At 44.0% G+C, this 20,420-nt stretch overlaps 3 protein-coding genes across 4 annotated transcripts in view; 1 reads left to right on the top strand and 2 right to left on the bottom strand.

Annotated features, from left to right (window-relative positions):
* Positions 1 to 20,420, bottom strand: part of LOC135241338 (oxysterol-binding protein-related protein 6-like) — a 109,645-nt gene that overhangs the window by 47,586 nt on the left and 41,639 nt on the right. The window lies entirely within an intron of this gene.
* On the bottom strand, positions 1,698 to 11,904 carry rbm45 (RNA binding motif protein 45). 2 transcript variants are annotated; one of them, XM_064309923.1, is made up of 10 exons: positions 11,411 to 11,904; positions 10,506 to 10,628; positions 9,851 to 9,977; positions 9,013 to 9,132; positions 8,733 to 8,906; positions 8,271 to 8,400; positions 7,561 to 7,657; positions 7,052 to 7,215; positions 4,459 to 4,674; positions 1,698 to 2,013 (listed from the first exon to the last, which is right to left on the bottom strand). In XM_064309923.1, exons 1-9 carry the CDS (start codon positions 11,684 to 11,686, stop codon positions 4,482 to 4,484), a joined length of 1,404 nt encoding a protein of 467 aa, XP_064165993.1. In that variant the 5' UTR covers positions 11,687 to 11,904; the 3' UTR covers positions 1,698 to 2,013; positions 4,459 to 4,481. The 2 variants fall into 2 exon arrangements, with proteins under 2 accessions (XP_064165993.1, XP_064165994.1); XM_064309924.1 differs by having other exon boundaries at positions 4,463 to 4,674.
* On the top strand, positions 12,375 to 15,216 carry LOC135240460 (cytochrome c-like). The gene is made up of 3 exons (XM_064309925.1): positions 12,375 to 12,535; positions 13,979 to 14,153; positions 14,263 to 15,216. The coding sequence occupies exons 2-3, from the start codon at positions 13,985 to 13,987 to the stop codon at positions 14,406 to 14,408; spliced, it is 315 nt and encodes a 104-aa protein (XP_064165995.1). The 5' UTR covers positions 12,375 to 12,535; positions 13,979 to 13,984; the 3' UTR covers positions 14,409 to 15,216.

Raw genomic sequence — 20,420 nt, 5'->3', positions numbered from 1 at the left:
ACCTTTCATTCAATTACATTCTGCAAACGAATTAAGATGCTTTTAGAATGACTGATATATTTCCCCCTATGGTTGTAAATACGTACTGCACGCATTTGCCAAATGTGGAGAATAGTTGCCAACGTTTTTGCAATAAGGAGTCTTAGTGTACTGGACACTTTTCCATAGCTGGTTATTTTGAGAGTGATTTGATGAATGACTGTGCTTAACAGTTATGCTATAAGTACTGGCTCGTTTTGGATTTCATTATATTACAGTAATTGTGATGACAAAACTTACAAGTATATTGTAATACCCCTTTGTTTTTGTGTGTCTGTGGGGGAGGGGGGTTACAGTCTTTGTTTGCATCTCCCAATTTTGTGAATTTATGTTGAAAAATATGAAAAATATACAGCTACTTCATAACTGAAACTTTTAATCTTTTTTATAAGAGTGATAGAGAAAAAAGAGAGGAAGAAAGAGTGAGGAACGATAGTGAGAAAGTGAAAGAACGAGAAAGAGACTGAGTGAGAGAGAAAGAGAAAGAGAAAGAAAGCGAGAGACAGCAAGAAAGCGAAACAGAACCTATGAATGAAAGAGAAAGAGAAAAAAGCATAGGACAGAGATGACATTTAAAACACCGCAGTTGTTTTAAAGACCATTTTGGCTGACTGGCTGTCCCTGTGTCCCAGTGCCCTCCAGATACTGCATCACTGTTTTTGACTGACGTCCAAAAACAATGTTGACATTCAATCTCTGAGGTGCGCTCCGCCAGGAATGCAATTTAATCCAAAGCTTGACATTTGACCTCTCTTAATGCCCTCCGTTAAGACGGAGTTAATGTATTGAAATGTCTAGCACAACTTTATAAAACATAACTCTGTGATGACGTGACTGGCATGTAGCAATCAACGGCACTCATTTTTACCTGCTAATTTTTACCCGCTTACGCTGCTCATTTTAACCCGCTTATGCTGCTCATTTTACACGCTTACGCTGCTCATTTTTACCTGCTTACGCTGCTCATTTTACCTGCTTACGCTGCTCATTTTACACGCTTACGCTGCTCATTTTCACCTGCTTGTGCTGCTCATTTTTACCCACTTACGCTGCTCATTTTTACTCGCTTATGCTGCTCATTTTTATCCGCCTATTCTGCTCATTTTTACCTGCTTACGCCGCTCATTTTTACCCGCTTACGCTGCTCATATTTACCCACTTACGCTGCTCATTTTTACCCACTCACGCTGCTCATTTTACCCGCTTACGCCGCTCATTTTACCTACTTACGCTGGTCATTTTTACCCACTTACGCTGCTCATTTTACCCACTTATGCTGCTCATTTTTACCCACTTACGCTGCTCATTTTTACCCACTCACGCTGCTCATTTTTCCTGCTTACGCTGCTCATTTTTACCCGCTTACGCCGCTCATTTTACCTGCTTACGCTGCTCTTTTTCACCTGCTTATGCTGCTCATTTTTACCCGCTTACGCTGGCATTTTACCACCCAACAGATTTCTGCAGCTACAGTCCAGAAATGATCCAAATATTTTTGTGACAAACTCATCTAAACATTGCATGTAAGAAAATATTCCAATTCCTCACACATATATTACATTTTGTATAATCGTGTGTTGAACTGAGATATTTCATCACTAAAACCCAAATTTGTAGACATAATATGCACAAAAGAAGAAAAAAAAACGTACAAAATATTCAGGTAAGAGAAGTCAACACATTTCTTTATTGAAAACATTCGGGTATATACATGTGAAGAACACAAAGTCAGTAAAATTGGATTCGTTTATTCTGGTTCATGTGATTCCCAGGCCACACGTTTCCAATCACATTTGAGCATTATTGTTGCTGGGATACTGGTTCAAACAGCAGAGGGGAAACGGTAAAGATCACGAGCGCTTGTACGTTTAGCGGCACCGTCACGTAAAGGTAGAGCAGTCACTGTCCGTCGCTACGTGCTTGCGTCATCCTTTCTATGTCCAGTCATGCTGAAGGGTCATGTCACTTAATTCTCTGTTGGAACAAAAAGATCAAAGCCGTAAACATGCAAGAAAAGATCCAGCCGCTCTCTTCAGCCGAGTGTTGGGCAGAATCAGATATGTTAGGGCGCCTGCTGACCTCCGTGACAACAGCAGCAAGCTAGTGTTAGCCTCCCCGCTTACAGCCCAAAGGCTGCTTCGTGGCCTCAAGTCAAACATTTAGCCCTAACATATGTATGTATGAAGGCCTTTTAACACCATCTCAACGTGTTATACATATGCACCAGACCTGGGTCAAACACACATTTGTTTTGGATTCAAATACTTTTCTACGCTTTACTGATCTTGTCTGGTGTATTGGAACCAATGGAATACTCTCAAAAAGTGCAAACCCCGTCTTCCGATCATATTGGCTGGCTCAATTACACCAGGCAAGATCAATAGAGCACAGAAAAGTATTTGAATCCAAAACAAATACGTATTTGACCTAGGTCAGATATGCACATCGGGCTTTTATGAATTTGATGTTTCAAAATTAAGTCTTTGAAAGTGATCCAGAGATTTAGGCTGAAATGTAAAAGCAAGTTATTCCACACTCCACAAACAGCGCAATTTGACAAACCATGAAGGCTTCTAGTAGCCAACAAGCACTTCCTTATTCAGTTGTAAAAATAAACGAGACAATGAGAGATTTGACGTTATCTAGCAAGCTAAATAATTATCTGCCATGTAGAGTGTAGAAAATTAGCAATAAGAAAATTAAATGTTCAGTTAATAGAATTTCACTTAAGTATTCATGCAAAACCTCTTTCTGTGGCCATAATCCGGATAAATTTGAGTTCTGCCACTGAAACAAGTTGTTTGTTAGATGAATCGTTCATCGATTAGATTTATGATGGGAAAAACCATTTCATAAGCTCTTTGAAGGGGTCAATGATGACATCAGAGGTCACATGGGCAGATACTCCACAATGCCTAAAACGCAATGTTCAGCCTACCAGCTCAGCTTTGACAGAAGGCTCAGCGCACCTGTCTTACCACAGCGCTTCTCATCTCTTTTAGCCCCAGCAGCTCAGCAGAGCCAGCTAGCAAGATACAGCGCTGCCCTATTACATTACATTCTTAAGGTCATTTTAATGTCATTTTAATACCATAAATGCATTTAAAAGTGTACTTTCCTATTTACATTTTCTGCTTGTTGAGAATTTGGAGCTGAGGGTGCGATTTCATCGACCAAATCGATCATTTCTGAATTACAACCTCCTTTCACAAGGTGTTCTGACTGCGTAATTCTCAGTGATATACACTGTCCCAGTGTCTTCATCGGCAGATGTGCGTACTCACACAAACATGCAGCTGCGACATAAAATATGTCCTCGCTACATATGAATACGACAGCTGAAAATACATTCCTTTTGCATGGCTACCTTTCTAACCCTACAGTACATATACACCTCTGACTGGGGAGAGTGATGTCGTCTCCTCATTAATGTTTGAATTAAACCACCGTCTAGTGTCTCTACTGGATAAACTCATCTATGCACAGCAGTCGTATTAATAAATATGATCATAACCTGATGGAATAGAAAAATATAATCTGTTACTTGTTAGAAAAACACATATTAAACATCTTAAGTGTATCTGAATTATATCAGATGTTATTAAAGATATTTACTTCAGTCAGATAGCATGCAGGACGTTACATACACGTGTGCTGGTTTGACTTAGTCATGTATTGTTTGTGTGCTTCACCTGTAAATAAGTTTAGATACAAACACACACAATATCACATGAGGATTAAGAACACAGAAGTCATACCCTTGCCTTGATACAGGCATCTTCCTCCATTAAGTAATAATAGAATGCAGTGCTGTGACCATACAGTAGACATTTCAAATGCTGAGATAAATTTGCTGTCAATACACTTACGAGGCTGAGTTACTTATTTGGCAGATATGACTAAAATTACACTCCTAAGGGAAATAGACTGTGTCTAGGTCTAGTGTAAAGGGCACTATGTATACTCTACAGCCCACTATGTGCACCCAGTTAAGGGCACTTCGCTTACTCTACAGCCCCCTATTCACACTCAGTTAAGGGCACGTTGCTCACTGTGCAGCCCCCTATGCACACTTAGTTAAGGGCACTCTGCGTACTCTACGGCCCCCTATGCACACTTAGTTAAGGGCACTTTGCTCACTGTGCAGCCCCCTATGCACACTCAGTTAAGGGCACTTTGCTTACTCTACAGCCCCCTATGCACACTTAGTTAAGGGCACTTTGCTTACTCTACAGCCCCCTATGCACACTTAGTTAAGGGCACTTTGCTTACTCTACAGCCCCCTATGCACACTTAGTTAAGGGCACTTGCTTATTCTACAGACTCCTATGTGCACACAGTTAAGGGCACTTTGCTTACTCTACAGCCCCCTATGTGCACTTAGTTAAGGGCACTTGCTTACCCTTCTGTAGGACTTACCGACTGGGGGGGGGGGAGTGTGTCTAGTAGGTCCTCTGGCGCTTGTGGGACTCCTCTTTGGGGGGGTCGGCCAGCATCACCTTCAGCTTGACGCCGTTGACCACTTTCCCGTGGAGAGCCGCCATGGCGTCGTTGGCGTTCTTCCGCTCCGCGTACTTCATGTAGCCCACGTTGCGCCCGGGCACCAGGTACACCTCCACGAGCGAGCCGAAACGGCTGCGGGGGGAGAGAGAGAGCGACCACGCCCTTAAACTCCGCTAATGCTAATGCTATTAAAGCACACAGGGGAGGGGAGGGGAGAGAGCGACCACGCCCTTAAACTCCGCTAATGCTAATGCTATTAAAGCACACAGGGGAGAGAGAGCGACCACGCCCTTAAACTCTGCTAATGCTATTAAAGCACACAGGGGAGGGGAGGGGAGAGAGAGGGGCCACACCCTTAAACTCCGCTAATGCTATTAAAGCACACAGGGGAGAGAGAGCGACCACGCCCTTAAACTCCGCTAATGCTAATGCTATTAAAGCACACAGGGGAGGGGAGGGGAGAGAGCGACCACGCCCTTAAACTCCGCTAATGCTAATGCTATTAAAGCACACAGGGGAGAGAGAGCGACCACGCCCTTAAACTCTGCTAATGCTATTAAAGCACACAGGGGAGGGGAGGGGGGAGAGAGAGGGGCCACACCCTTAAACTCCGCTAATGCTATTAAAGCACACAGGGGAGAGAGAGCGACCACGCCCTTAAACTCCGCTAATGCTAATGCTATTAAAGCACACAGGGGAGGAGGAGGAGAGAGCAGCCACTCCCTTAAACTCCGCTAATGCTATTAAAGCACACAGGGGAGAGAGAGCGACCACGCCCTTAAACGCCGCTAATGCTAATGCTATTAAAGCACACAGGGGAGGGGAGGGGAGAGCAGCCACGCCCTTAAACTCCGCTAATGCTATTAAAGCACACAGGGGAGGAGAGGGGAGAGAGAGCGACCACGCCCTTAAACGCCGCTAATGCTAATGCTATTAAAGCACACAGGGGAGGAGGAGGAGAGAGCGGCCGCGCCCTTAAACTCCGCTAATGCTAATGCTATTAAAGCACACAGGGGAGGGGAGGGGAGAGAGAGGGGCCACGCCCTTAAACTCCGCTAATGCTAATGCTATTAAAGCACACAGGGGAGAGAGAGAGAGTGACCACGCCCTTAAACGCCGCTAATGCTGATGCTATTAAAGCACACAGGGGAGGAGGAGGAGAGAGAGCGACCACGCCCTTAAACTCCGCTAATGCTAATGCTATTAAAGCACACTGGGGAGGGGAGGGGAGAGAGAGCGACCACGCCCTTAAACTCCGCTAATGCTAATGCTATTAAAGCACACAGGGGAGGAGGAGGAGAGAGAGCAGCCACACCCTTAAACTCCGCTAATGCTAATGCTATTAAAGCACACTGGGGAGGGGAGGGGAGAGAGCGACCACGCCCTTAAACGCCGCTAATGCTAATGCTATTAAAGCACACAGGGGAGGAGGAGGAGAGAGCAGCCGCAGCTTTAAACTCCGCTAATGCTAATGCTATTAAAGCACACAGGGGAGGAGGAGAGAGAGCAGCCACACCCTTAAAGTCCGCTAATGCTAATGCTATTAAAGCACACAGGGGAGGAGGAGGAGGAGGAGAGCAGCCACACCCTTAAACTCCACTAATGCTAATGCTATTAAAGCACACAGGGGAGGAGGAGAGAGCAGCCGCACCTTTAAACTCCGCTAATGCTATTAAAGCACACAGGGGAGGGGAGAGAGAGAGCGACCACGCCCTTAAACTCCGCTAATGCTAATGCTATTAAAGCACACAGGGGAGGAGAGAGAGAGAGCAGCCACACCCTTAAACTCCACTAATGCTATTAAAGCACACAGGGGAGGAGGAGAGAGAGAGCGACCACGCCCTTAAACCCCACTAATGCTAATGCTATTAAAGCACACAGGGGAGAGGAGGAGGAGAGAGCAGCCACACCTTTAAACTCCGCTAATGCTATTAAAGCACACAGGGGAGGAGGAGGAGAGAGCAGCCGCACCCTTAAACTCCACTAATGCTAATGCTAATGCTATTAAAGCACACAGGGGAGGAGGAGGAGAGAGCAGCCGCACCCTTAAACTCCACTAATGCTGATGCTATTAAAGCACACAGGGGAGGGGAGGGGAGAGCAGCCACACCCTTAAACTCCGCTAATGCTAATCTTATTACAGTACACAGAGAAAGAGAGAGAGAGCAGCCACACCTTTAAACTCTGCTAATGCTAATGCTATTAAAGCACACAGCGAAATACACATCATCTCCCACATGTACACAAATACCCATAACCTCTGACCCCTGACCCCACAGCAACACCAGCGAACTGTGGCTTTGTCCACAGAACAGAGATGCGTTAAAAAGCAAAGAAGAAATACACAAAGGTAACAGAAATAAAACAAGGAAAACAGACTGAAAAATACTCATTAAAAAATGAATAAATGGGCAAAGAACATAGAATGAAGAGCCGATACAGTAATAAGTGCCGTGTCATGAAGGTTTTGCAGTGCGCTCCACGCGCCCCAGACGGAGGCCCGTCTCACCAGAACACGTCCTCCAGCACGTCCACGGGCAGGGGGGCGGGGTTGAACACCACGAACAGCCGCTCCTTCACCCAGCTGTCCGAGGGCGCCAGCTTCTTCAGGGGCGGCAGGACCACGTCCGTCTGGACCCGCGGCATCTGGGGGACGCTGGGCGCCGCAAAGCCCTGTGGGGGGGGGAGAGGGACGCCCCGCTCACTCAACGCGCTGCGGACCACCGGCCTCATCTACGCAACTGCGCTTCATCTGTCTCTACTGTTAGCACAACGGCTGATCATGCTAGCAGTAGCTAACAAGAGAGCATGCGGTGCTAGAGAACATGCAGTGCAGAGCAGTTTAACGGAAAGCGCATTTTACATTTTTTCTCTGTCGTGCTGATAGTCAGGCTGCAGCCAAATGACATTGCCCTTCATTATCATTGCACAAGCTAATTCTGGAATCAACAGAATTATATGTATCAACTTCTGGATGAATATGCTGTGTGAAAGGATCAGCAGACAGGAGCAGCTTACAGCACTGGTCTTCATCAGCTGGGGGCCAGAGGGACCGTTCCACACCATGGACATCATCTGGGCCGCAACCAGCTGCATGGCCATCTTCCCTACAGGGCTGTGGAGACGACACAGGCTCTAGGTACTGTGTGCTGACTATGAGATACCAGCTCTATGTGATATCAGCTCTATGAGATACTGGCTCTAAGTACTGTGTGCAAATTATGAGATTCAAGCATCTATGTGAAGTCATTTCACATTTAATTCATGGAACGTGATTTAGGCAGCCATATCAAGTAACTTTTCTGTATAAATACAAACACATATAAAGATAACATTCAGACTTGTGGGTAATGCTGGCCTCTCCTCAACATGGAACCAACAGAAAATAATTCAACAATCTCCTGTCACGGTCACTCTCCTCACACAGTCAGTCATCAACGTTAATTTCCTCCCCAGCATCCGATTCAGTTTCACTCACCTTTTCGCTAACACTTTGTCATTGTAAATCATTGTGTGACTTTGTACAACTTTATACGACTGGGTTGTAGCTAACATTAGCCAATGGAATTGTTTTTTTTTTACCATGAAATGCCTGAAGTGACCAATCAGAATTGAGCATTCAACAAAGCTATGTAATAATAAGCAATAATTGAGGAAATCAGGAAGCGGGGCAAATACTTTTCCACGGCACTGAGCCAGAACCACCCCTTGCAGCCACAGAGACTTACCTGGACCGATCCTCCCCGTCATCTATGTAAGCCACAACAAGCCGGTTCCCAGGGGGATACTCAAAGCCGTTCAGCTTCTCTTTAGCGTACACAGCCGAGCCCAGGTTGTTGTAGCGAATCATAGCCTGACCTGCGAAACACGAGGCACCACAGATACACGTAAACATTAACGCAGAGCATGTGTCCTGTGCCCAGCGCATACAGGTCTGGTCAACATTACATTACAATAGACATTTAGCAGACGCTCTTATCCAGAGTGACATACACAACTTTTTAGGTAGCATTGCATCCATTTAAACAGCTGGATATATACTGAAGCAATGGAGGTTAAGTACCTTGCTCAAGGATACAACAGCAGTGTCCTACCCGGGAATCAAACCTGTGACCTTTAGGTTACAAGACCAGCTCCTTACCCGTTATGCTACACTGCCGGCCTTATAGCGTTGAAGGTTAAAGCGGTACCTTTGTTAAATCCGTACGGGTCTCTCTGCATCTCGCAGTAGTCCATCCCCGGGATGAGGTCGAAGAGGCCGTAGACCTGCTCCTGGGTGATGCTCGCTCTGGACGACACCATCAGGCACCTGGTGATGATGTCGGAGCCCCGGCCGTCCCCCATGGCGTAGTTGCTGGCGTCGGCTGCAAAGAGAGGAGGAGCGGAATCGGGTGTGAATCCGATCAGAGGAGGCCGGCGCGGCGAGGGCGGCGAAGCCGGGTCTTCGCCCCGGGGGCTACGGAGACGCACCGAAGGGGTAGCCGCTCATCCCTGGGTCGCCCGTCGCGTGGTCCGCCCGCGCGTTGCTGAAGTAGTCGTTGTCGGCGCCCGAGTTCTTGGTCCTGGGCTCGGCGAGGATGGCCCGGAATGCTGGGGACAGAACAGGGGGCACGTGAGTTTGAAACTGGGCGGTGCAGCGGTTAGGATGGCGGGTCAGGGCACCGGGCAAGTGGCCCGTGTGACATGGAGATAAAAAATTGGGCAATGGCATCCGCAATGAGATTTGTGTAAAATGTGCTTTCTGTGGTAATTAAATTAGTAAATCTATTACAGGAATCGGTAGCCACTTAAACTCAAACTTATGGGTATCAGCCAATGAGCTAACATTATGGCTGATATGGTGATGCAACATTCATGCCTCATCGATGCTGTAAATTAAGTGAAAATGTCAAGCTCAAAAAGTAGCCCAATCATACTCAACTGAACCTCTTCTAGTACTTTTTAATTATCACTTTTTTTACCAGTCAAAGTCACAAGCAAAGCTATACTAAGACTCAAGGCTTAATAATAAAGTTCAAATATTTTGTTATATAAATAAAATTTTATTTTTCCTTCATAGCTTGACTTCAGTGCTCATCTCTTCCATGCATGTTGGGATTGTAGTTTGCATTTGCACTACAGTGTAAAACAGGGAGGCATCAGCATCAGCCAATAAGGACAGACAAATATCAGTTTCTGATATCCACTGCAGAATTTCTCTATTGTGCATTCCTAATAAACAACATAAGCGCTGTACTGTCAGGGTATAGTGAAGCAGAATTATTACTTATAAATCACACAAAAAGGGTTAATAATTATTAATACTTACTTTTGTCACAGTTCTCTATGGCGGTAGCTGCTTGTGATGGTTTGTGGTACCTGACATACCCCAGGCCTTTACTTTCGCCGGTAGTTTTGTTCTTAATGATAATGCAGTATTCTATGTCACCGTACTCCTGCATAACGACCGGAAATAAGTGAGTTATTTATATTTTTTGCATAACAGTCCTCTTGAGCAGATGCCAACAGTCAATTACACCTTGACAATAATATCTAAAATGGCTCACTTGGCATGCCTGTCGCAGATTCGTTTGTGAAGTGCAGAAACACATTAAATCAACTGACTGACTCCTGACCGTTATTATCTCTGCTACATAACTGAGGATCACAGACGTACAGCACAAGGGACGTCACTCATACCTTAATCGCCATTACTGTTATATTCAAGCACAGAACACAAATGCACAGGCTAGGAATATCAAAATCGTTAATGTAACAGTCGGGCAAATTCAGTCAGAAACAGAGTAACAACAAGCTCATTAATACAGGTTACATTGGCTGTTGGCAGTTTTTCAATTACCTGCAATCATCTTCAGCTGACTATGGTACCTGTAGCAGTACTGTTTTAGCTACATTTTGCTGCCTTTGCTAACACGGCAAAGGTCTGCCAAAGCCCAACTCTCCGTTTGTGGCCGGTACTCTACCTTGAACGTTTCTTTCAAATCATCTTCTGTAAAGGTTTTGGGAATCATGACAAATATTCGGGTCAGCTCCTCATCTTCCACGTCCCTGTGGCTACCGGAGGACCGCGACTGCGCCATGAACACCTAGAAATGACAACAGGACCACGGGCTCAGGAACTGGAGAATCTCCAACCATAATTAGTCTCCGAACGTCTGCTGAAACATTTAACAGTCTTCTTAAGGACATATTATGGCAGACATAGCTGTGCATGCAATGAGGAAAAAAATGTCAAATTCCAGGATTTTAGTCTCTTGATCTCTTGGTTGAACTATCACTTATTTTTTAATATGCCATTATGCGGGCAAGTTACACTCATTAGGGAAGACGTGACATTTTATGATTAGAAATTGACAAGTGAAGCGGTGGGGTTTTAATTTCTGAAAGGTTATCTGGTGACTGAAACTAACTGAAACTGGTGACAAGAAATAGACCAAAAACCAGCACACGCGAGGGGCTTCTTATGAAGATTTGAACCACCCCCACCCCTGATTGAGGATGGCAACGACAACCATATACAAGGTTCAAATAAAGACAGTCCCATTTTTTGTAGTTAGCTGCAGCGAACCAGAGATTAGTAAACCAGATAAACTCAACTCAACTCTTAATGGGCTCTCCAAAACAATTAGACCTACGTTAGCTAAGTTAGTAGGCTCACTCAATACAAAATTAAAATGGTTAGCTGGCTAACATTAATGAGTGGCTAGCACTCAAAAGTTAAAATTAGCTAGGCAATACTACCTCAGTTTCTTTAAAAATAAAATAAAATAAAAACAATGGGAAACAAAGGTAGGCTAGTGACCATTCGAATAGATGAGCACATAAATAAAGATGCAGCTAGCTTGCTAAGCTAACGAACGTTACCCACCTTGATGGGTTTGGTTCCCTCTGCAAGGCATTTTCCGTGCATTTCTTCCATGGCTGTGCATGCTTGTGAGGATTTGGCAAACTTAACAAACGAAACTCCTTTCGACTCTTTTGTCTGCTTGTCTTTTACCATCCAAATGTCCTGGATTTCGCCGAAAACTGAAAAATGTTCCCGGATAACATCCTCGGTTATGGATTTGCTTATCACCAGAAACAAGCGGCTATTTGGGGGGTCATCGAGACTATCAGTGGACGGCCTAAATGAGCAGTCCTCCATGGTGTGCGTTCAGAAAAAGCTGTATGCTTTTCTACAGCTAACGAGTCTAGCAATATGCTCACTATTTACCGCAGCGATGTAGATAAGGACAGAGATCAGTTAGCTACTAAGCTAAGGTAGCTCCTTTCGCTTCTCTTCTCTTGCGTCACTGACCCTGACTGCGTTGCTCTATGGTTTCCCATGTCCTACACCACCTGTCCCGTCTTTTCAACAGCGCCATCTAACGACACAAAGCCAACCGCCTGTAGCGTTACCTGCAGATCAGTAGACGTTTCCAGAACATTTAGCGCCACTCACAGAATTGCACACCCAGTGGCATCACGTGAAGAAAATCTTGATCTGATTCATATATGTAGCCAACATGCTGAGTTACATCGGCAATACTTGGAAAGGTAATAACTGCGACCACAAACTGATAATGAGACGAATCACAATAACATGGAATTTCGTAAATAATTTCTTATATGTTAGATAACCCCATGCTTTTATTGGAGAACCCTCTGTTTTCAAACGTGAATTATGATCATTTGTTCTGGCTATTGTCGAAAGAAACGAATAGTATAGGTTTGTTTAAGTACCACTAGTCAATCTCCTACTGGGTAGAGCTTATCCTATATATGGCATTAATCGTTGCACAAGCAGTACTATCGTCATAGCGATGACGATAATAGACCGAACACGTGATAAGGTACCGCCCGCTTGACGTAATTTACCGGCGCCGGTGTCTGAGCTGCGGCAAGCGTGTGACCTTCTTATTCAATTCTACTCTACAGCGGGTTACAGTCGTGCTGTTTTCAGCTGAGCCACGCAATACAAGCAATTCAATAAGACAAGAAATCTGTTTCAAAGGTGAGTCGACATGTGTTGTTCTCTTGTAACGCCTTAACGTTGTGGGTAACAATTAATTTTGTTAAACACAATTTACACCGCGGCGCATATGCGGCGGCCTGTTCTTGTGTGGAGCCCGGGACAAAGTTGGTAAACCGTAGTTTATCGTGTAGTTAAGTGTCTGGTTATGTTGGGGTTAGTGGACTATGATGAAAATGTATGAAAGTTGTTTCTCTGGCAGTAATTACGGAGCTAACACATATTTATGTAGTAAGCTAAGTTCGATATCTGGGCAGAACTTGAGCTGGACTAATCGTACCCGCTCCGTGCATCTTCGTGGCTAATTTACATCCGGAGCTACGGCCGCCGGTAACTCACGATCGGCAGTGTGGTCAGTTGATTTAGCCGACATATGCTAGTAAGAAGTCACATTTCGGTTAAGCTGGATGGCTCTTTGATGTTAAAGATAATTGAGTTATAAAGTTGTATTGGGATATCATAAAGATGGCGATTACTCAACAGCTGACTAAGACGCTGTGTCGGCATCTTGCCGGTGGACAAACGTGTGTTCATTTAACTTCACAACTCAAGTATCGTCAGGTTACCACTAGACGGACGCCTTTTCGCTATTTTCGTATAATGTGTGCCTGCTTTGTTCCATATCCCTTAACCCGATAAATAAACAGCTTGAAACAAAGCACCACTAGTCATAAACACGTACATATATGAATTGTAAGGTCAGGTAACCTTAATTTCTTCCTAGTGGTAAAACTACAAGACCTTCGTCGGTTAGCCTAGCCGCATGGCTAGCCTACCCATGAACTGACTCCCCCATTCAAAGCCTGCGAGAGTAGCCTGTTAACTGTCGTGATATTGTTGCCCAGTGCCGAATTAGCCCATTTTATGCAATTGGACAGTGATGTTTATTAACGACTAAGTAATATAACCTATAGGCCTATGTTTGGGTCGACATGATATTTCACACAGAGGTAGTTTAATTACCATAAATACGGTACTACTACTTTTTTAGCCCACGTCCTTTCGGAATTTTATATGAAAAGAACGGGACATACGCCGCAAGAGTGCGTGTCCGGTTTTGGGCAAGTGTCCGAATATAAGGTGACGATATCGTAATAAGACATGTTTTCCTAAACTCCTGTTCAAGATTGACTAACGTTACATTACCTTGTATTGTTCGGCTATTTGTATGGACGAGTTTCTTTCATTCAAATATAGCTAGAGGGTTATCTGGCCATAACTGCATGGTTACTATTTGTGCTTTATAACAGCTCGTAAGCTGTCTATCATTCGTTTTTACTGTTTTTACATATGTTGGCTTTGTTATGTATTGGTGCGAACACTGAAAGCACCCTCAGAATGTCTGTTAATCATATTACAACATATTTATTCACGCTAGCGTATTTCACATGTATTCGTGTTATCCATCCTGTTTCATATTTACAGAGAGACATGGGTGACGTCGCAAAGGGAAAGAAAGTGTTCGTCCAGAAGTGCGCGCAGTGTCACACGGTGGAAAAAGATGGAAAGCACAAGGTCGGCCCAAACCTCTGGGGCCTGTTCGGGCGCAAGACGGGCCAGGCCGTGGGCTATTCATACACGGAGGCCAACAAGAGCAAAGGTAATTGAGTTCGCAGGCCCAACCCTCATTAGCTTCGCGAATGATTTAAATGCCTGTCTTCTCCGTCATTCTGGATTTTTATTTAGCCACGCCTTGACTTGTCTTTCAGGCATCACCTGGTCAGATGACACACTAAACAAGTATCTGGAAAACCCCAAGAAGTACATTCCAGGGACAAAGATGATCTTCGCCGGCATCAAGAAGAAGGGAGAACGAGCTGATCTAGTTGCCTATTTGAAGTCTGCCACCTCTTAGGAGATGCCTTGGTCTTAATTTATCTGTACACTTGATGTTTACTTAATCTTTCAGCAAGACACGTCCAACAGTTTTTTTTTGTTTTTTTTTTGTTTAAATCTTTCAGGAAAGACCAGGTCCAGCCATTCTTGCTGTTTTTAAATAGGACCCATTTGCCTTAAGCCTGTTGCCAGGAATTCAAGTGGAAAAACTTTGTGCCATCATTTCAATTTATGGTGTTAACTTTTTGCAGTCGCTGGCTAGAATCCAGTGTGCAGCTTTGAACGGTCGTCAAAGTGGTTTTTACAGGTCCAGCGATGTCTCCTGTTTTGATGGAGAAAACGTATCTCCTGGTTTCACAGGTGCTATATACAACTTAAATTATTCACTGTGCAAGCGCCTGTGTTTCTACGAGGCACAGGGTGATTGACAGTAGCTGTAAATACACAAGCTGTGATGTATCTGAAGGAATGTCACTAAAGAGTGAGAATTTTGTAAGTTTATTTTCTTTTGTTCGGTGATTGCGAATGCGTTTGGTCTGTGGTTGCACGTTACCGTCTTACTGGAATGGCAGCCTGGGTTGGCAAGGAAACGCCATTTTTTAGTGAAACCGTTGGATTACATGTCAGAATTCAACTGGACTGTTATTTAACATGTACTGGAGCTTTTCACTTGAAGTTTCTTTTTAACTGATCCATAGTCTTAAGGTCCAACTTGATCTTGGCCTTTGATGGCTGACAACAATACCCTTCTGGACATGATTTGCTGATATACTTGCATGAAAAATACCTCTGTATTTACTGCCATGCATTAAATTACTGATTTGAAATCATGTGTGTGGCTTGTTGATTTTACTGGGAATAAAACATGATTTATCTACTCACAAAAGTACAGCAAAATACTGGTACTGTAGGGGCCAAAATGGAGGTGACCTTAGCTGGACTTGTTAATGGAACTCAATCTGAATGGTAAACGCTGATTCTGCGTCCGATCTACACATTGCCAGATCATCAGCATTGTCAGTGGCAACGTTTAGGGCCTGAAATCGGATGCAAAGTCTTAATTAAAACTGATTATCAGTCAGGCAACTGGCACTAGCATGAGATCAGGGGGGATACTGAAAGTTGAGGGGTTATAGGAAATGGGCATTTTCTTAGAACCGAAATGGCTGAAGTACTTCAGTCTCATTTAAACTGCTTTGTTTACTGTAAATATGCGGCTTTCTGCTGCTGGAATTGGAATACTGGTTTTGCGCAATTTGAAGAAAGGGCTGGAGAAAGATGAGGTCTGCTTTAAAACCAGTAACTAATTTAAGCGCTTTTCTTGTGACGTGATTTTCAATGAAACTGAAACAAATCAAATACATAGTAAAAAAAAATAGATTGAGGTAAAACTGGTAATAACCTACAGTAAAAATAGTGATAAATGACAGCACAGCTACAATACAGGACTTGGACAGCTAAAAGCAGGTTTAAAATAATACCCCTTTAAAATGTTTACAAAGCAGACGCTCATTCAGGGAGATGCTCCTAAGAGCCTTGACTGAGAACGCACGGTGGAAAAGGGCTTTGTTATTGGAGAGTCATTTGTAAATTAAATTATCTGGTTAAAAAAAAACCACACACACACATCCTGCCTCTCTCCTTTACATTACCCTTCCCTCAGAAGCAGAAAGTGGTGAAGCACTGGCATGAAATTAGAGAGAGCGGTCTGCAGTCTACTGGATAGCTGGCTGTCTCCCTCTACTATGGCAACTGCCAGTCCAGCCGCACACACCCACACCAGAGGCTGGAGACGTTGTCCTCCCTGCTCGAATGAATGAATGAATGAATGATTGCATTGCATATAGCTCTTTTCCGAATGCTCAACGTGCTTTACAGTGGTGAGAGGGAACTCACCTCACCCACCACCCATGTGTAGCACCCAACTGGGTGATGGCACGGCTGCCATTTTACGCCAGAACGCTCACTACACATTAGCTAAGGAGGAGAGGGAGATAACTTTTTTTTGCCAATTAAGTCAGGGGAAGATTAGGTGGCACGTTTGAGAGAGCCAGGTTGGGAATTTAGCCAGGACTCCGGGGAACCCTCTACTCTGAGAACTGTCGTGGGGTCTTTAATGACTTGGCTTAACGTCTTGTCCAAAAGACGGATGAGACGTCATCAGCACAGCTCCCCTGTCTGTAATCACAGCAGCATCCCAGGGTTTCCAAGCTGCTTTGAGCTGTGGGCTAACTGGGCAGTGTCCATGAGTCCCGTGGCTACTCTACTGTGGTGATGGCAACAGTTCTGCCCTGGCTGGTCCGCTGATTCTTTGGACAGCCAAAGATTACCAGAGCTCAAATACTGTATATAAGACAGTTTACAAACTGGAGATACAGGCAATGAGATTTTACAGGTCTTTGGCATCTAAATTGTATGGACGCTGCTTTTGAAAAAGAAAATTGTTTGTACAATTAATTTACAATCATGAGATGCAGGCACAGAGACCTCATGTATTACCGAGACATTTGCATCAATTCTGTTTTGGCAGTTTAGGCAAAGTAGGGAAAAGCTTTCCCACATGCACATATTCAATACATGCAAAGTCATGTCTCTCTGCAGTGAAGGTCCTGCCTTTCTCTCTGCAGTGAAGGTCCTGTCTCTCTCTCTCCGCAGTGAAGGTCCTGTCTCTCTCTCTCTGCAGTGAAGGCCAGGATACAGCCTCTGCACCCTAACTCAGGTTCATTTTAACACTAGCTTATTTTAACACTAGTTCATTTTAACACTGGCTTATTTTAACACTAGTTCATTTTAACACCAGTTCATTTTAACACTAGTTCATTTTAACACTGGCTTGTTTTAACACTGACACATTTTTACACTGGCTCATTTGAACAAAAAGAAAAGGACAGCTCTATTATTTAGAATGGAGTTGGGTGGATTCGGTCCAATGGATTGCCATCACTACGTCCCGGTTATTCCCTACATCAGATTTCCAGGTCTTTCCTATAAACATCAAGTGTGTTCCGTTGTATTTGTATAGTCAATAGTAGGTAAGTGCCCTGATTTGGACACAGCCCAGGAGAACAGGGCCAAGTGGGTGGGGTTACACAGAGAGCTCGTGCAGAACCAGGAAGAGGCCCTGCCCCCTAGCAAAGGAAACCACGGCAACCACGCACAGTGTTACACCATAGACCGCTGCTGTGCAACCACCCCTGCAAAAAAAACACCCACTACACACCCCTACAAAGGGCCACCCAGACAGGGTACAGTATGTCGTCTTAGTCTTTATACCGTTATGTGTTAGTTATGTTTTTGACTGATTCATATGAACGTGTCCAGAGATGATCAGATGTGATGAACTCAAAGCAGTTAATTTATAGAAATATCTGAATGTTCAGAATTACTGTTATGACCGTTCATCCTACAAACAGGAGGGTCTGTTTCACAGGGTTATTATAACTGGTTTGAGGCCAGTAAAAAGTGCATTTACTGTAAACACACCAGCCCCTCATGTGACCACAGCTCTGGCCTGTACAAACAGGGTTATTACGTGGACAAACTCCCGTTCCACATACTGAAACAGTTCATTGTTTTAAACAAAATGATCGATTTTTATCATTTTTTTTGTTTGTTGTCAGAGATGTTATCAGGTATATTTCCATTAAATGCTATACCAGAATGATTTTATCCAAAATCTAATTAGAAAAAGAGAAGAAAAAATTAAGAATTTTCATGGCAATTCAAACTTAAGAACTGGCAACACATTAGCTAAATCATTCTCATAGCTTTGCTATATTGAAAGGATACTGTCCCAAGATACTGTCATATGCTAATATAACAGATTGGGTGATCTTTTAAATATGCTTTTATTCTTTATTTGTGATGAAGCATTGGGGACTGGTGTAATTGCTCTTCTGTTGAAGCATGGATTTATGTGCTATAAAATGCTAATTGAGTAAGGGAATTATGTAAGGGAAGAGATTAATGGCAATGAAAGTGATTTCAAAATTAACTGAGGATAAACATAATTTTAAGTTTATTGCCTGTCACTTATTAAATGTTCAAATAAATTAACTCTTAATCTTTATGCCAATGAAGGTATTCCTAAGCCATACATACCTTTAACTGAAACTGGATGGGGTATGTTGTTACGTTATGTAAAATGAAGAGTTAATGCAAAAATCTGAATACATTTTACATTTGCTTTCAGCAGTGGGTGTTCTTTCTCGTGAAATGTTTTGTGAGGTGACATTTGAAGGCATGTTATTTGGTAATGTCTAATGCAGCAGTGCCCAATCCTATATGAAAAATTCTGGTGTGGGTGCAGATTTTTGTTTTAGCCCAGCACTAAGACACCTGATTCTACTCATCAAGGTCTTGACTGAGGACCATGATTAGTTAATTAGTTGAATCAGGTGTCATAGTGCTGGGCTAAAACAAAAACCTGCACTCACACCGGAATTATTTCAGAAAAGACCGGATACCCTTGGTGTAATGTTTGGTTAAGATGCTTTATATAGGTATGCATTGACAATTCTACAGGTATATGCTTTTCTTGATGCTCGTGTGTTACAATGCTGCCCTCATGTGGACATTTGTTGCTATCCCACATTCTACACACCGCACTACATTCTCCACGATGCATTGGTAAAGCAGGACAGCCGAGGAAAATGCTAAAAGGGACAGGACCATTTTAGCTCGAGCTCTTTTCCAGGCTAACTCCCTGAATTACATGCAAATGAGTGATTCGCGATTTGTGAACATTAGCATGCACCTTACGGTGGCTTTCCAACTGTGAAGCTTTCTCATTGACAGCATCGTAATGACCCTTTTCTCTTATACTTACCGGGAAATAAGGAAGGCGGATTGTTCATTATTCCCCAAAGGGAAATTATGTTTTCTTCATAACACAATAATAAAATAAAATTACACAAGAGACAAGTGAGGAGACAAACAACAATGTGCATTCAGATAGATGAACAAAAGGGGCCAGTATATTGCTTAATAAACTGCTATATCAATACCACACCAGGTTCCGAGAGCCTGCTGGCTTGAAAATTACAAAGTGACTCCAACAGCGAAGTATTTCATCTAAAACATCTGAGGGCAGCGCCACCATCGATGGATTGTTTGGCTTTGGAGTAATACGTAACGAGGCCATAAAGAGGGGGTTATATGTTTTTATTCGGAGAGAAGAAATGTTCTGCATGCATGATTAATGGAGCCCAGCTGACTATCAAGCTCATTATGCTGCTGGGGGAGGGGCGGAGCCAGGAATGGGGGCGGAGTCCTGCCAGACAGACAGACAGACAGCACAGGCCCAGCAGGGCATGCTGGTACCCCCACAGTCAGGGTGGGTACGTGTGTGTGCACTTTCCATAGGTTCCCACTATTCCCCACAGTCAGGGTGGGTACGTGTGTGTACATTTTCCACAGGTTTCCACTATTCCCCACAGTCAGGGTGGCTACGTGTGTGTGCATTTTCCACAGGTTCCCACTATTCCCTACAGTCAGGGTGGCTACGTGTGTGTGCATTTTTCTCAGGTTCCCACTATTCCCTACAGTCAGGGTGGGTATGTGTCTGTGTATTTTTCACAGGTTTCCACTATTCCCTACAGTCAGGGTGGGTATGTGTCTGTGTATTTTTCACAGGTTCCCACTATTCCCCACAGTCAGGGTGGGTATGTGTGTGTGCATTTTCCACAGGTTCCCACTATTCCGTACAGTCAGGGTGGGTACGTGTGTGTGCATTTTCCACAGGTTCCCAGTATTCCCCACAGTCAGGGTGGGTACGTGTGTGTGCATTTTTCTCAGGTTCCCAGTATTCCTGTATACTTAAAGTACCCCTGTGTAAGCGATACGCGTATTTTATCATTCGCAGCATTTAATAAAGTTTTGTGTTTGACGTGGAAAGCCGAACGCCGGAGCGTAGCTGAGAGTAATCTGTTTGTTTTCCTCCTCCCCGGCAGGCCCGGAGGCTATTAGCGCTAACGAGAGGGCAGAGGCACGGCCTTAATGGCGGAGCCAGCATGAGGATGAATATCCCACT

This window comes from Anguilla rostrata, chromosome 15 (genome assembly GCF_018555375.3).
Source record: "Anguilla rostrata isolate EN2019 chromosome 15, ASM1855537v3, whole genome shotgun sequence".
Classification (NCBI taxonomy): domain Eukaryota; kingdom Metazoa; phylum Chordata; class Actinopteri; order Anguilliformes; family Anguillidae; genus Anguilla; species Anguilla rostrata.
Note: the sequence above shows the minus strand (reverse complement) of the source record. Positions and strands in the feature narration are given on the sequence as shown.